Here is a 17,908-nt window from a genome sequence, read left to right as displayed (position 1 = left end):
CTATTCACTGCACTGATTACTGATTTAAACCTTATTTTATACGTCCATTCTTTACATATTCTAATAAGCCAGTTATCGAAAAAAGCCGTCGAGCCGCTCAAACGAGCCGGCTCTTTTTATTGAGCACATGGCTCTGAGCCGCTCACTGAAATGAACCGTTTTGCCCATATCTAGGTATGCCGCTAACCACTCGGCAACCGAAGCGCAGGTCATTTTGAAGATAAATTGATGATGAAATTTTCAAAATAATTGACTAAAATGCAAAAATAACATATATATTTTCACTGTGATCATAATCGCATCATAACAACGTGAATTTCCGGATGTAAGCTCGTAAAAATATTTCTATGGTTCACAATTTGGACAGCTCTGTATCAACCGATGGTTCCCGGACCAAATGTCTAACCGTATCGAAGGCAGGATGTTGTTTATCCTTCATCAGTTTGAATATAATATTCTCGCTAGTCGTTACAAAGCACCCATATTGCTGCAATCTTTCCAGTGCCAATTTCCGATCGTCTTGGGTGCGAGAAACAGAACAGTCGGCCGCCACGTGAACGGTGTACCCATTCTTCAGCAAGTCCATCGCCGTCTGCTCCAAACAGATGTGTGACTCTAGTCCGAAGAGAACCACCGTCTCCAGGTTCGAACCGAACAGCTCATCGATTTTAGCCTGCACGTCTGGGATCATCATGCTGAAGAGAGTCTTCGGAAAAATGCCTTTCGCATGAGAAACATCCAAGTCCTTCACGATGTGTCCCAATTTCTCTGGATAATGCTCCGTCACGACCAGTGGAACGTTCAGAAGTTTTCCTGCCTGAAGCTGAAAATATTAAATCCATCAGTTGTTATGATGTGATTTTATTCAGTTACGTACAACAATGAACAAAGTGGAAATAAGATTATGTTATCGAATCTGAAATCTACTGAAATGTGATTTTATTTCAAATTTGAAATCTTTTGTTGTGGTCATGACTTTTACATTATTTGATGAATAATTACGACCTTAATGATGAATAATTTAATGATTTCTGTATTGATGACACATAATTTTCATGCTAAAGTATCTTTTTTCGTGTTTGCACCTAATTTCAATCCCTTACTGCGTTATCCGCGATTCTCGCGATTTTCCGCGGATAATTAGGGTTCTACTGTATATCGTATACTCAAATGTGGTTTGTGTATTAGATAAGATGGCTTTTCCATGAAGATATCGTCCTTGCTAGTGATTCCCGATTTTTGAAATTAATCGTTCATCCACTATTTGAATACTTTTCAGCAGTTTGTTATGCCGGATTTACAATCATTCACATTGAGCGCGATTTTTTTACTTCAATAACGATTTTTATTCGACAACCTATCAGAGCAAAGCGCAAAATCACCCATGACAGTGCGAAAAATCATAGAACTCTCCAAGCTTCTTCTTCTTTCTTTCGCTACGAAAATCGCGTTGCTTTGACAGAAGACGCTACATACATCACACAGGTGTATCGAAAGGATGTATCGAAATGAATGTTTAGCTTTATACATATGAACCGCTTCAATAAGTGAGAGCTAAGTCTATCACCTATTGCAAGCATATTGCTGCATAATCATAATTATGTTTACACATTTTTGTTAATATCCTATTGAATTAGTTAATTTTTCAATTATTAATTATCTGGAATACTTGCATTCACACATATAATTTTGATCCACCAATCTAGTACGACCTTGTCCAAACAAATAATGGCACTATGATTAGAGGGATGCAGGTTTGACAGACAGATTATGACAGATTATCGCGCAATATCGCGCACCATTGTAAAGAGCTGCTCTGTAAAATATCGCGCGTGAGTATATCGCATGCGATTAAAAGCCTGCATTGTAAAGGAAGCATTATTCGATACGATTAATCGCCCCAAATAATCGATTAATCGATTAATCGTCATACTGAGAGAAATAATTAGTCCAATATTTCTGATTTGTTCGAAAGCCATCTAGAATCAAAAAAGTATTCATTCCGCCTGAAAAACAATTATTATCTTTACGCTCCCCTAAACTCGTAAAGGAACCTCAATTCGCGTTGACGGCATTGAGCTTCGTTTACGAGTTTAGGGGAGCGACAATGACAATGATTGATTTTCAGGATAAAACTGCAGTGGCCGTACTTTTCTTTTTGCTCTGGGCATGGATCGATTAGTCGACGTAAATTATTCGTTCTCTTCGATTATTGGTTGTTCAGTATTCGTTCGATTAATAATCGATTTCTGTAGGAAGTATTCGATTAATCGATTAATCGCACGATTAACGGGGATCACTAGTCCTTGCAATTGGCTTATGGGAATGTTGGCCGGCTATCACTTCGAATCCGTTTAATCAACAGACTAGTATATTTTTCAATATCCAGATACCAATTAACAGATTTCACACACCAATCAACCAATCAATTTGTTACCTGAATCAAGTGTAACGATCCAACTAAATATTATTGCATATTTACCAACTTGCTAGTATTTTTGATGACCGGATCAAACATCTTCATTCCTGGTCTGAACTTCTCCTGCAGATCGCAAAGCATGAAGAGGGTCTTTTTGGCATCTAGAAAGCCCAATTTGGTCAGCTGACGAGCCATATCGTGTCTGGAAATGAGACAAAAACAACAAAACTTGAAAAACCGTCGGACTGAATCACGAATAATAAAACGTAATCAAACCGGCCAATGTTATTCGAATACGATAGAACAGTGATGCCAAATGAAACGAGACGAAATTTATACGCAGAATCCATCTCTAGATTTTAAGCAACGGTTTTTCTCGTAAAAACGCCCATTCTTTATTTCCAGTCAGAAATGCCAGGTTTGAAGACATGTCCTCATTTTAAAGACTTTTGAGTTACTGTGAAGACATTCGATTTTGTGAAGACATGATGAAATATGTGAAGATATTTCAGTATGGTAGCGTTCGTGGGTTTTTGAGAACTAGTATTCCCATGAAATTCTTACTATTGGACGGAAATAGTTGTCAAAAGAAGTAGGGCTTTTGTCTCACTTTTGACGTAGGACTACGTCTAACCAGAAGATATAGGGGGTGAAATGAAAATCTAGGCACTGAACAAGTAGGAAAAAATGCAAGATTTGGAACGCTTATAACTCGAGCATTTCTCAATAGATCGCAAAGGTTTTTGCATCAACTGATAGGAAATATATCTACGCATCTATCATAACGAATAACATTTCATTTTTCTTGAGATAAATAATTGAATAATTGTGAAATATCAAGCATTGTCCAAATGCACTATGTGCCCATTTTTGATTGGTCCATTTTGTACTCCTCAAATCGTACCGATCAAAACGGGCAACCAGAACAGCAGCGAAATACAATAAAGCGCGATTGGAAAGGAAAAAGAAAAAATATGAACGAAACATTGGTCGCAGTCTCACACATGCGTAATTCTCGAGTCAGCCAGTCAGCTTAAAAATCCCCGCTCCGCTGCCGTAACGATCGTTCTCACCCAAACTGTACACCACATCGTTTCGCATCACAACACATCAATAAACCAACACAAACAGCCATGTCTGGACATGGCAAAGGAGGAAAAGTGAAGGGAAAGGCAAAATCCCGCTCGAAACGTGTTGGTTTGCCGTTCCCCGTAGGTGTATCCGCCAATTGCTCCGCAACGGTAGCTAGGCCGAGCGCGTTAGTACCAGTGCACCAGTCCACCTAGTCGGCGTTATATAGTTTCGGCCACCGAAGTGATCGAGTTAGCTGGCAAAGCTGCTCGCGACGATAAGAAAATCCGCATTCAGAACAGACCACATTCGGTTCGGTGGACATCAAGACAACAATAGGCAGTTGCAGCGAGTGACGAGTGGCAAACGCAATCGCAAAACAGGAGCAGGTAGCAGAAGAAAACAGTTTGTTCTTTATACAAACTGCTTTGGTGGCAAATCCAGAACTATGCGATATCGATGGCGTTCGAAATGGTTTTTTTTCAAAACCACGAGTACTAAGTTTTCTAAATTGGAACCATTCCATAAAACACGGCGCTTATCAGGGCCATTAAACCTTTCAAAAAAGAGTTTACGAAATACAGTTCAATGCATTCTAAAATATTATCCAAAATAATAATAAAACACAAATTGATTTTTTCATAATTTGTTTGCCAGGATATGATGAGTATGAGAATTTGGCAGTTGTGCTGAGTTTATTGATTGTTGGGGACTTTCTCGATTATTTAATTTTCACCAATTCTTAAATTCCAGATTGAAAGTACAGTAATTTACATTTAGTTCGATAATTAGCTAATTGGACGGACCTGCAATGCGACATATTTAGTTGGACATTTTTGTAAACTCTATGGTCCAAATTATGACCCAACATGCCCCAAGCTGGATGGGAAGAAATTTTCCAACTGTGAAAGTTGTGACGAGTGGCAAACGCACTCGCTAAACAGGATGGTTTAGCCGATCAAGATGGGGATATCGAGTGATAACAAAACAATAAACTCTTTAGATTAAAGATGATTTTGTGGCCCTGAAAGGACCCTTTATAACGTTTGCTTCCTTCTCCTTCTTCTTGTTGGTTTCCGAGATATTCTTCTGCGCCGTGCCGAACTTTTTGACGGCTTTTCCACTATTCCACTAGTCTTCGGTGCCTTCGTGTTTGTTAGAAACATCTGCATGTGAATCCAACGAGCGAACAAATCGTAATAAATATATTTTTTGCCATCGCTGCCTTTTAACGCTCATTCGTTCGTCTCGTTGGACTCGCCCCTTTGGCTGAGTCTGCTGATTTGTCTCTATCCTGTGATCGTGTACCGCTAAAGTACAAAACGTGCGGACCCGATGAAAAATATATCATTCTCTTTCAAACCGTAAATCAGTGTGGTTGTATGGCATCGTTTCACATCGCATCGCATCACATCAACAAAACAACACAAGCAGCAACGTGGACGTGTGGACGTGACAAAGGAGGACAAGTTAAGTGAAAGGCAAAGTCCCACTCGAACCGTGCAGGTTTGCAGTTCCCTGTTGGTCGCATTCACTGATTGCTCCGCAAGGGTAACTAGGCCGAACGGATTAGTGCCGGAGCACCAGTATACCTAACAGCGGTTATAGAGTTTCGGTCGCCGGAGTGCTCGAGTTGGCTTGCAAAGCTGCTCACGACAATAAGAAAACCCGCCTACAGAATATACCACATTCGGTTCGGTGGCAACAACTAGTTTCAGCGAGTGGCAAACGCAATCGCGAAACGGCAGCAGGTAGAAGAAGGAAAAAGTTTGTTTATACAGACTGCTTTGGTGGCAAAACCAGCCACGGTAAAACACGGCGCTTTTCAGGGCCATTAAACCATTCAAAGAAGAGTTATTAAAAGTTATTCACAATACCAATGCATTCTAAAGTGACATAATATGACATATAATATGAACTGAATTATTTTGTTTATGCTTGTTTTTGAACTTATTGGTGGTTGAGGTCTTTTAAATTGATCATTCAGTTTTCACAAATCCATACATGGTCTCCGAATTAAAAACGGCTTCAAATTACAACACATTGTATGCAGGATGGCATTAACGAATTTTCTCGGTAGCAAGAACTGCTTTCTTTGGTTGATAACTGATGTTGAAAATTGACTGACGTTACATCTGCATTGTATAGAAACATAACTAAGGAGCAATATGATGAGCTATGCATTTCCTGCTGCTCTGTTCTTATTTTAAAGGACTTCAATCTGAAGGACATCCGTCCCTGTATTTACTGTTGGTTTTTCAGAACGCTTATAGCTTATTTCTCGACAGATCGTAGAGTTCGTCTCCAAAACCTCAGTTCTTTTTCATTTTTGACGTAAGACTACGTCTTTCATTTCTATACTGGGGTGTAAAATCAAAGTTTCGAAAACGAAAGCGTTACGCCGAAGACCGAGATTTTGAGTGTTAATAGCTCCTAAACAACTGAACGAAATGGTATGATAAACACTTCATTCGAAAGATAAAATGTCTACGCATTCTATACTTGTTACTTTCTGATCCAAAAACTTGTTTCAATAGTCTTAAATTTGCTTTCAAAATAGGCTATTGAAATCACCAATCGGTATATAAGCGAGCGCCGCTCGGAAATCCACTCAGTTCTAATTGAACAGCGATTGGAGCATGTTGTCGCTGTTGTGGTGAAGCTCTTCATTTATCATGAAAGCGCGGATGAACGGTGTCACCAAGAGCCTGTTTGTGCACCTTAGGCCAGAAGGGAATTCATCAGGAGGAGAGTGACGCTACAAACGGTTCCCCGGGAAGATCTCGAAGCAGCCGCTACACACACACACACACACATACACGCACGGAATTCTTCCCGTTTGGATCGGGAAAGATCCGGAAAATAATCTGCCAGTTCCTCTAGGAATTTAGAAATACATTCATGTGAAAGAGTTTATTTGAATGTTTTCTATCCATGTAACACTGTGACCAAATACATTAGGTTTTGTGATTTTTCAATCAATCGCAATCAACAGGATAGCTTCTGAAGATTATTCTTCCCCATCAGTAGGATATTTCCGTATCCAATATTGGATGCATAAAACCTTGTGCCTCCAACGTAACACTCTCGTTTTCGAAGTTCTCCAAATATTCATTCATTCAGAATGAATTCAGATTCAACTTCATACAAATGATCTCTAAATCAACGATAGTCCTACGTCACCCTTGTGGTTATACCATAGATATAACCCACTTCCTGTTTTATTTACTTTGTTTGCGGAGACTACAAATCTTATAATTCATTCGTCTCCGAAACCACAGCATAAGGTACGGTAATGTGCTCAATAGTAAAATATATGATAGTGAATGAGCTGATGACCACCTATGCATTCCCTATCACAGCCATCATTTTGATTGTACGATATGTGCATACGCCAAAAGATGCCCGGCGTTGAACATTTAATAAGTACAAAGCCTTCGGAAAAAAATCAAGAATCAACTATAAGACAGTGAGAAAAAAATGAGAAAGTTTGTAAAAAAAAACGCAAAAACACAACACCAAAGGTTCATTTCAGAACTCCCAACATGTTCATAAATAGTAAACAGTAAACTAATCCATATTTCAGGTAGATAGGTAGGTATTCACGTAGGAGAAGAAAATAAAACAATATATTTAAATTATATATTTAGAAAAAGCTGTCCCCTTTGTATAGTCCTACGTCACTCCGGTTATGTCCCCGACATTACCCACCCGTCTTTTTTTATTAGTGTAACTTGTCTACTTTTGTTCTTACGGTGGGTTTAGACTAGTGATATATTCGTGTGAAGAAATATGATGAGATTTATAGAAACCACCGAAGTGTGTTAGGGGCTGACCACATATCACGTGGACAGAAAAAGCATGATATTAGACACCCTCCTCCCCCTCCGTGGACAAGCGTGGACATTTCTTATACCCATCCCCCTGTTGTTCACGTGGACATTTTTCCAGTTTTAGGAAGAAAATCAAGAGAATCCCATATTTTTTGCTTAAATTTAATTTCAAGTTTGTTTCAATTTTCTATTACATGTTTTGTTAATAGAAATAATAGCCTTATTAAAAGTAACAATTTGATTTAAATTCACCGATTTTGTGATATATTCGCCGATTTTGTTATCAAATCGTCTAAATGTTGTAATGTACAGGGGAACTTCGATATAACGTACCCTCCTTATAACGTACCTTCGATATAACGTACACATTTGTTAAGTGCAAAGGATTTTTTTTTGAATATTCTTTTTCGGAAAGAACAATAAGTTATCTGTATTGTGATGCTAAAACATGTTTTGTACCTTTAATCAATCCCGAAATACAGCTGGTTTGGTGATTCCGGATTCTAAATGAATCAAGTTTTAATCAACAGTACGAAGGGAAACATCATGAGAAAGGCTGGCTACATCTTCTAATTGAATTTATTCATTAACTTTACTAAAACAGCTATACAATAATGTAGTATAGCCTGCGTTTGTGAGTTGTTTGTTATGCTTCGATATAACGTACAATTTGATACAACGTACAAATTTGAAAGTGAAATGTACGTTAGCTCGAAGTTGGATTGAACACACTTTGGAAATAAAAATTATTAATTTAATTTTTCTTCTCTGTATCAAATACCTATTCTATGTAGTTTATTATTTTAAGGAAGGTTATGTCCAATAATTATTTTATATTATAATGATCAATTTTAGCGGTAATATCATAGTACTTAAGTCGGGGTCAGGAGTACGTGTAATCAATCAAGTAATCAAATTACAAAAAGTCAAAATTTCCATTCAATTTTTTTAAACTCTTAAATGAACGTAATATGTATCAGAATCCATTCATGTACATTCATGATAGCGGATTGCGAAATATTTTCTCTTCTTACAGAAATCTTAACAGTTGATAATCTGAAGATACAATATCTGTTGAGTAATGTGCGATTCACATAGAACGTTACGGAGAAGAACGTCTACGTTCCGTCAACGTCTCCACCAATTCACACATGCAGTCAATGCTTCCATCAGCACCGTCGCGTCAAATGTCAAACGAATGATTTATGTAATGTTATTCATGGTGTCGCCACCTACAACAATTTTAAATTGCAATGCCCTCTTTCAAATCAGCATGCCTAGAATCAGTTCTAAATTTTGAAAAATTCAATGAAAATCATTGAATTCAATTATTTAACTGCTTAAACCCCGTAGTCCGACCCTTATCCAACAATAATAATAAATAGAATATTTCTCTCAGCTAGTCGCGAATGATTTTCACTCCGAAATTTGGAGCTAAGAGATATGTTGGCATAAAAAGTACAGTAAGTTACTTATCAAGCGATATGCTGAGGCACTATTCAGTGTCGCATTGGAGTCGAGTTTGACCAATAATTGGACATTCGCGACTGGTGACGACTTTCAATGTGGGGCCATAATTTGGGCTCCGAACTCAATGTTTACAAAAATGTCCAATAAGAGGTAAAAATTTCCAATTAAACGTATTGCATCACAGATCTGTTCAATTAGCTTAATTTCGAATTAGATATAAATTACTGTACAACCAAATCAAAACAAAAGCCGAGACACAAAGCCCAGACAAAAACCAAACGAGCCGTCCGTCTCCGTCAATTATTCTTTTCTACAAATCCTGCCGGTCGTTTTCGTTGAACGTATGCTGACGGGTCGTTACGTTGCCGGTGCATGTGAATGTTTCCATAACAAATGCATAATAGAATAACTGAGGTAACGTGACGTGACGGAACGTGGACGTGACGTGGATGTTGTATGTGAATCGCACTTTAGGCGGGTGGAGTCTTAGAAGCGCCCTTGAAGGTGTTCTAGATCGTTGATTTTAATACGTTCAGCTGCGAGCAGTACTTATTGAAATTCAACGAGACTAGTTGCTTGGTAGAAGCTCATAATACAGATTTCCTTCCAGTCCTACCAGACCCAGAGAACCTGCTTCGGGGTTTTGTTAATTTGTCCAATATTTTTTTAATTCAACGTTATTGTGAACGATTTGCTCTTCACAATTTGCTACAAATATGTATTTTTGTGTTCCCGTGGTCTTGTGGTCAGCGTCACACATTATCATGCTGGGGGATCGAGTTCGACTTGCACTGAGGTCACGCTAGCTTTACACTCCTGAATACATTCAAGGCGTGTTCTTCAGCATAGAAATCTCAACTAAGTACTATGTACTGATAAAAATGACGCAAGTTATTCCTACGTTGAGAAGACTGAAGTTCCAGTGGGAGCCATCCAAGTCAAGTCATGCATTTTCGTTGCGTTTATGAAACGAATCGTAGATTGAGATGCGTTCTTTCAAATGTTTTTCGATAAAATAAACCCTTTTCCGGAATCCGGTCGGATTTGTAATTAGCACAATATTGCGTTCATTCATCTGATCGAGTCAAATACAAACGGGTTGTGCAAATGTTGCAACCTTGAAACCCACTAGAAGCGTATTACGAAAATTACCAAGTATCAATAATGAAAAACATCATTGCAAGAAACAGATCTCCACAGATACGGCCCGTGCACTTATGGAAGAATTTGTTGTTTGTTTCAATTTTTGGAAAACTTTGGGAGCTCTCGGAAAATAAATACGAAGCCGCTTTGTCGTCAAGAGCAGAAGCTAAATTGAAACCTGCACATAAGTCGTGATTTTTCATACTACAAAAATTCCAACATTTTTTGTGTCTTCATTCTGACGGAATACATGGTCTTCTATTACAGATTGGAATAAATTGATCGATGCCAGTTCATGCGCGTTTCCTTCAAAATATACATCTCCGTAGAGAAGTCCAGCCATATGAAAAATATGGATGTCTGACCGGGCAGCACTCTCAGGCAACTCAGTCTTTTTATTGTTGAATACAGAGTATCCAGGGTGGGCGTATATTTAAAAATATCTTGTAAATATAGAACAGATCTCATTAAATTCTGACTATAAATGAGGGGCTCAGAATGAAAGGGGTGTAAGTGATTTGATCGATTTCTCTTCAACAACTTTCTCTTTAGTTAATAATTCAACTGCAAAAACGTTCCAATTTCAGTTTGCTATAGAATTCGATAGATGAGGGCCTGACACATTGTCAGATACAGCTGGCAATGTGTTTGCAGCTAAGTTATGACCAAAAAAGAGAGTCGATGTAGAGAAATCGATGATGTCACTTACACCCCTTTCAATATACTTTACGTGTCCACGTGGACATTATCTAAACGCCCTCCCTCTTCACCGTAGACAAGCGTGGACATTTTCGTAACCCCTACCCACCCTCTAAAGTTGTCCACGTGGTATGTGGACAGCCTCTTGCATACCGTTTCAAAAATTAGTGTTATGGATATGGTTTGATTTACAACCAAAACTTCAAAGCTGGAATAAACCAATTGAGTCATCACAGTTCCGTTTTTGTGGAAGAACTGGGACTATATTCACTCAATCCACGATTATCAAGCCAATTTATAAATTCATAAAATTTAGTTCGCAGTTGCGCAATATATTCTTTGTTCACATTTATTGAAATGAACTTCAAAACATCAAGGTAAGTTTAATGAAATATAACAATACCAATAAGTAAGAATAAACATTGAATAAGCTATTAAACTGTTTTCAAAAGCAAGTTATGAATTTCAGTTTCCTTCGATATGATTGTGAAGACACTTGAAGACATTTTTCCGAACCATGACATTAAGACATTAAAAACATCACCTGGCATCCCTGTTCCCAGTAGGTGGTCGTTCCTAACTGGGTGTTCTTTAACTGGACGTGCGTTAGCTGGATTGCAGCCCAATTGAAGTCAGTCATGTGCCAATAATACACATCGTATTCAATCTGAATTTTGTAACTGGATTTATTCGACAGTGTTTTGACAGATATTTCTAATAAATTTGAAAAATTAATTGATCAATTGATGTGCGGATTTTTTTTTTGTTCGTTCTATCTCTCTTATCCGAAACGCGTTGTCGGTGGTGCTATGAGGGCAGGGCAGGTCTGCAACGAAAAAAGAGACGGTGACACAACGTTCGCCCGTCAAACACAGAAATTTTTTGCACCTAATCGCTCCTCGCACGCTTGATGAGCTTAATGTATAGATGAACCGGCAACGATTTTGTGAACGGCCGTTTCAAAAATTTCCTTAGGGGCTGTCCACATACCACGTGGACTTTAGGGGGGGTAGGGGGTATCAGAATGTCCACGGAGAGGGGGGAGGGGGTATAGACTATGTCCACGTGGACACGAAGAATAAATATTTTTTCAAATATAATCACCGATACACTCGAAATTAAATAAAAATCGTTCCGTATTCAAGAATTTCAAAACTCCGCCCAACCTGAGTATTCCATAATTATCAATAAACTGATTGAGATGAGAGTCAGATATTTACTGAGAGTGCTCCATATATATTTACTAGATCATTGGACTTCTTTACTAAAATCCATATTCTGAAAATAACTCACGTAAACTGTGAACAACCGGGCTATGTCCTATGATCCTATGGCTTTTATAGTTACGGGCTATACATAGACGTTCATAATCAAAAATCATAAAAATTAAACAGTTCCATAATGGTTGAGTTTTCATGATATTACGCATATGGTTTATTCATCAAATATAATTTTCTATAGATTTTTTTTCTAACTCGAGAACAGTTAGTTTTAGAACGAAAATGTCTGTATAGTTTTTCATGCAAAATTACGTGTAAATCCATTTTTTTGAATTACTTTTCTTGATAAGTAACAATTTTTCAAAGTATTCCTCAGGGAACGTTAACGCCATTCAAGAAGAAGAAGATGATTCCTCGCTATGGTTGCTGAAAACAGACATACGACCGCAAAAGGTTAATGAATTGCAGAATGGTCGATAAGGATTTGAAAAATAATAAAATATTTTGATACGCTTTCAATACCCTAATTTTCCGAACTATTGCGGAAAAGGTTTCGTATTGCGCTACAGACTAAAGGTGAATCGGAAATTCAGAGTGATGATGAATCGGCATTTGCTGTGATCGATCATATACCGGAGTGGGCAAGGATCTGCACTCAATATAAAATAAAGGACCAGAATGCAACATCGAAAATGTTGAGTGGGTTTTGGAACGCTGTGACTGTCATAAAACGATGCATTTGTCAAAGCAATAACTGGGTCTTGTATAGAACATTTCAAAACTGTCCATCTATTTGCTGTGCGATCGTTATGTCATTAAATGTTTATAATCCAAAATGGAAAAATAATTTTTCCTTAGATCGAGAATATCTCTGTGAAAAAAATTCTACTTGAATTCCATTTGAATCGAATGAAAGCGAATCAACCAGGTTGTAAACTCTGTGTTCACCGTACACTACCGTACTCAATAACCGCACTCTCGCACTCGCGTCCGAACGTATCGCTCGCTCGACTGTAACTAACTTGCTTCGACCGGGTTGACATGCATGAACTCCGAGATGGAAAATGAAAGGTGGGAAGATTTTTAAATCTGTGACGTCACAGATTTTGTTTATGCATGTTACTTTTCTTATAATAGTCCACTACATAGGAAAAGTGTTGTTATTACAAGTAAAAATAAGCAGATGAAATGAACGAACAATTTTTTTTCTTAAAAACAATGTTAGCGTTCAAAATCATAAAAGCCCAACTGACAATTTAGCAGAAACTGAAATTTCAGTATTATTGAGGTATTCTAAACATAATTTCAATTCAATTTTTCTTCTCGTTCGTCGACCAAAAACGTAAATGAACAAAGTCAGAGTCACATTATCTTTTGTTCCTTTAACGGAGAAACATTCAACAGTGGATGGGAAAAAAGGTTGCAAGTTTTTTCATGTAAAATTCACTTGAAAAATAAATTCAATTGACTCCGTATGAACTAGATTGAGACGAAAAGTTTTCCGCTTGTGTCTTAGTTTTAGACGAATGAAGTGTTCAACACCCTAATTGTGAAAAAAGTAATTACAATTGCTGGCAAGAGAAAAACTTCCATGAAGTTGCTCTAAAATCCAAACGTAGTAGACATTAGAATACTATTTCTGATATAAGAAGAAATCAAAGAAAAAAATAAACATTTTAGTTTGTGACATGTTCTGTTTTTTTTATAATGCGAAAAATATATTTTGGAAATATGTAATTAGTTTCTATGTATCCTCTTTCAAATTTATTCGCTGACACACTCAATGTTGTGACTGGTATGCCTGATATGTGAAGTTCCAATCTTCCAGGCTACTAATACAATCAAAGTTTAACACAACCAAAACTCGTAAATCTTCCCACCTTCTATTCTTCATCTCGCATGAACTCCGCATCGTACACCAATACATACACCAAGCGTATCTTTACTTGTCATCTATCAATACCATCGTTCTGTCTCTCGCACACACTGTTTACCGTTCAATGAAGTAATATCGTTACACAGGTTAATTGGATTATTACTGAATTTTCAGATGGAATAAGTACACTTCTGAAATAAAGCTGTGAACTTAAATTAACATTATTGTATTTATGTATTCTATGTGATATCAACACATTTTTTAGAGAAAACCTGAACTAAAATTGTATTTGAAAATAATTTTAAATCCATTTTATTTTATTCGATTGGCGTTTGAAATCACAATTAGTAAAGCTCCAGATCAATCTTCGAAGTTGTGTAGTTTATATTCAGATGCGGATTGTTCCTTGTCAACTGTACATTACTAGTTTCCGTGTTGGCAAAATAGATAGCCTGCACATCTTCGCTGATAATGGAAAAAAAAAAGTTTACTCACAAGTATTTTAAAATTAAATGGAACATGTGCTTTGTTATGCTACCCATTTCTCTACCGTAAAACAACAATGAGCCACAGCAAAGCTGGTACAGCAGGGTACAGCTAGTAAAACCTGAAATAAAATAAACTTAAATGGAATTTAAGCGCGATTCAGACATTTCCTTAGTTATTTTAATTAAAAAGAGAAAAATGTCCACGTGGACAAAGGGGGGTAGGGGTATGAAAATGTCCACGCTTGTCCACGGAGGGGGAGGGGGGAGTCTAAAATCATGCTTTTTCTGTCCACGTGGTATGTGGACAGCCCCTTAGTCCACATACCACGTGGACAGAAAAAGCCTTGTTTATTTTTCTTGATCCTCAGACAGTGGTACCGGAGCTCGAGGCAGAAATAATATCTCTCAGTGTCGGTAGCGGTATATAGAGAAGGACAATCAGAAGGGAAGAAGATACTAATTTTAAAAAAAATGTAGTTAAAGAAGAAAATTGGTTAATGCAAGTTTCATCGGGAAACGTTGAAATATGTGATCACACAACGACAGTCAGAAATTATAGTGATACGATTGCATGGGCAGAACAAAATAGTTATATGTTATAGGTTATATTATGATGTGTCATGATTTGTTGTATTACGTGTTTCTTCTTGAATGGCACAAACATTCCCAAAGGAACTTTTGCCGTCTCAGCGTAAGCATTAACTTGCACCATTTATTAATACTTAGTTGAGATTTTTCATGCCAAATAACACACCTTAAATATATTCTGCATGACAAGCTCTAAAATACGCGTAGCACAGTGCAAGCCGGATGATTTTTCTGTAACGAAAAAACCCCCTGCCAGAACGGGAATGGAACCCGAACCCCAAGTATGATAATGTGTGACGCTAACCACTCGGACACGGGAGCACATTATGTGCTCATGTGATGAATAATTTAACCCTTTAACGGACCATGGAAACTAGGCAACGAATCGACTCCAACTTCAGAGAACATAATTCTTTCATGAGGAATAACACGTATGCAAAAATTTTAAATAGTTGAAAAAATTGGTGGCAATATAGTTGCCACGGCACGTTGACCCCAAAAACACTTCACTTTATTGGGCCTTTGGTTATGCAAAAATCAAAACAATATTTCTAGTGCAGTGATACCGATTATTTCAGCGATTTACAATATTCATAGTGCAGCGAAAAAAACAGTTTTTTCACATAGAGTTTCAAAGTAAAAAATAAAAATTAGATTTTTCCTTCAAATATAAATGGTGTTATTAAAAACCTACATGGTCTTACACAGTGGATCCTAAATAGCACGTTGAAAGTCAAAAACTTTTCAATATGTTGCATAAGATACCTTTAGAAGATTTTGGCTAAGTAAAATATTGAAATGATATTCCAAGCGCAGCGAAAAGAATATTTTTTATTGATGGTATTATAGTTGCCAGTACCCGTAAAAGGGTTAATAAATGTTTTACAATACATTTTGCTTATCGCATGGAAAATAGTGTTGAGAGCACACACATTGGAAAAGAGAAATTTATTTTTCATCTGAAGAAAAGATCTGTTTCGAATATATCACGCTTCAATTATATCACGCGAAATTTGTTTTTGAGCCTAATATAATCGAGACGTTACTGTGTTTCAGGCTTGAATTGCGTCTGTTAAGCTTTTTCACGAGTTTTTGTACAAAAGCTTCAATTTAGTCTGAATAAGCTTTTATACAACAGATAGTCCATATCGCATATCGTCGTATTAAGCACTCAGTACTATTGTTTGATCATTATTCATCTGATCATTTTAATAACAGCTGATCGTTTTTGGGAAGTGGAAAATATTCGGAAAACTTTGAAGGAAGTTCGGAAAATTCGGAAAATTGAATGCCCAAATGTTCGAAAATTACATCATGATAAGCCGATGTTTGCACTTATGAAATTGATCTTCGTTCGAAATAGAAAATGGATTTTCAGACGAAGTAACACAATCGTATATCTATCCGAGGATGCAATCGTACGTCTTTATTTTGTTGTATTCATCTTTGCCCGTATACCAATGTTATGGTGAGAAAACAGGGAGTGGGTTATATCTATGGTATAACCGCAACGGTGACGTAGGACTATCGTTGATTTAGTGTTGTTGAATCTGAATCCATTCTGAATGAATGAATAAATGAATATTTGGGGGACTTCGAAAACGAGAGCGTTACGTTGGAGGTACAAGGTTTTATGCATCCAATGTTGGATACGAAAATATCCTACTGATGGGGAAGAATAATCTTCAGAAGCTTCCCTGCTAACTACACTTGATTGAAAAATCACAGAACAAAATATATTTGGTCGCAGTGTTATATGGTTAGAAAACATTAAAATAAACTCTTTCTTTTTTTTTTTAAATGTTATTTTCAATGCCAAGGGGAACTGGCAAATTATTTTGCAGCAGCGGTATCTTACCGGATTCTTCCCGAAGTCCACCACCAGTGGGTAATGCTAACTCGATAACCACCTGTTAATTGCACTCGATTGAAAAATCACAAAACCAAATGTATTTGGTCGCAGTATTATATGGATAGAAAACGTTAAAATAAACTCTTTCGCTTGAATGTAATTTTCAATTCCAAGAGGAACTGGCAGATTATTTTGCAGCAACGATCACTTCTTTCCGGATTCTTCTTGATAACCAGCAAACGTAAAGAGTGGCGCGCGTGTATGTGTGTGGCGGTTGCTCCGATGTCTCATGCGGAACCAATTTTCGATGCTGGTATTCTCTCGGTCGTCTTCTCTTCTTCTGATGGATCGGCTTTTCTGCGCTCCGTCACAGTCCCAAACAAACTGAATGCGTTTCAGGTTAGGTCAGGCCAGGTAATGAATCCCTTGATCCCTCACCATCCAGCTCGTCCAGCTCGTTCAACTCGTTCAGTAACGATGTTGTCTTGTCGATGTCCTCACGAAAAATGAATGCGTTTCATGGATAGAATGGTTTTGTATTATAGAGACTTTAAACTTTTCAGTTCATTCGTCTCTAGCCTTGAGAAAGGCCCTTGGAACTCTACTCTAACTCCTGCATTACACCTCCACCCTCATTGCCTTGAGAAAGGCACTCGATCCCTCGCCGTCCAGCTCGTCCAGCAACGATGTTGTCCAGTCGGTGTCCACACAAAGAATGGTGCGTTTCACCACCAGAATATCGCTTAAGTATGCTTTTTGTCCGTGACTGAATCGAAAGAAGGTGTGGTTTACGATGGCAATTTGGAAGGCAAACTAGAGGGGAATGAACTCTCTGAGTTTGAAACTTTCGGCGACTGAGCAATAATCGATTGAGAATTATGTTTTTCGCGATGTGAAACATTTTCCGTTGCGCGCGAATCCAATATTGGAAACGAACATATCCTACTGATGGGGAAGAATAATGTTCAGAAGCTTTCCTGCTGATTGCATTTGATTGAAAAATCACAAAACCAAAAGTATTTGGTCGCTGCGTTATATGTTTTTTTTTTTTTTTTTATCTTCGCTTATTTTTCGTCGGCCTATTTCCGCCACTTCAGTGCCAATCACCGACATCAGGAAGGCGACTCCACCTGTTCCTACCTATCAGACTCAACAACTCATGAGCCGGGCCAACTTCTTTTACTTCCCCTCCGAAGGAAGACGTAACCAGAGATTTTTCGCCTCAGAAAATTCCAACGACGCCAGCTGG

The 17,908-nt window shown here is 37.7% G+C and overlaps 1 protein-coding gene across 1 annotated transcript; it reads right to left on the bottom strand.

Annotated features, from left to right (window-relative positions):
- Positions 1–254: 254 nt before the first annotated feature.
- Positions 255–2,716, bottom strand: LOC129778641 (isochorismatase domain-containing protein 1). Its single transcript, XM_055785683.1, has 2 exons — positions 2,483–2,716; positions 255–823 (listed from the first exon to the last, which is right to left on the bottom strand). The coding sequence occupies exons 1-2, from the start codon at positions 2,612–2,614 to the stop codon at positions 353–355; spliced, it is 603 nt and encodes a 200-aa protein (XP_055641658.1). The 5' UTR covers positions 2,615–2,716; the 3' UTR covers positions 255–352.
- Between the last annotated feature and the right edge of the window lie 15,192 nt (positions 2,717–17,908).

The sequence above is a fragment of the Toxorhynchites rutilus genome, chromosome 1 (assembly GCF_029784135.1).
Source record: "Toxorhynchites rutilus septentrionalis strain SRP chromosome 1, ASM2978413v1, whole genome shotgun sequence".
NCBI classification, from domain to species: domain Eukaryota; kingdom Metazoa; phylum Arthropoda; class Insecta; order Diptera; family Culicidae; genus Toxorhynchites; species Toxorhynchites rutilus.
Note: the sequence above shows the minus strand (reverse complement) of the source record. Positions and strands in the feature narration are given on the sequence as shown.

Bases quoted from the DNA above. Each gene is read 5' to 3' on its own strand.
- LOC129778641 (XM_055785683.1), bottom strand. From the start codon at position 2,614: ATGGCTCGTCAGCTGACCAAATTGGGCTTTCTAGATGCCAAAAAGACC. The intron at 824-2,482 runs GTAAATATGCAA...TAATATTTTCAG, and splicing joins TCAAAAATACTAGCAAGTTG to CTTCAGGCAGGAAAACTTCT.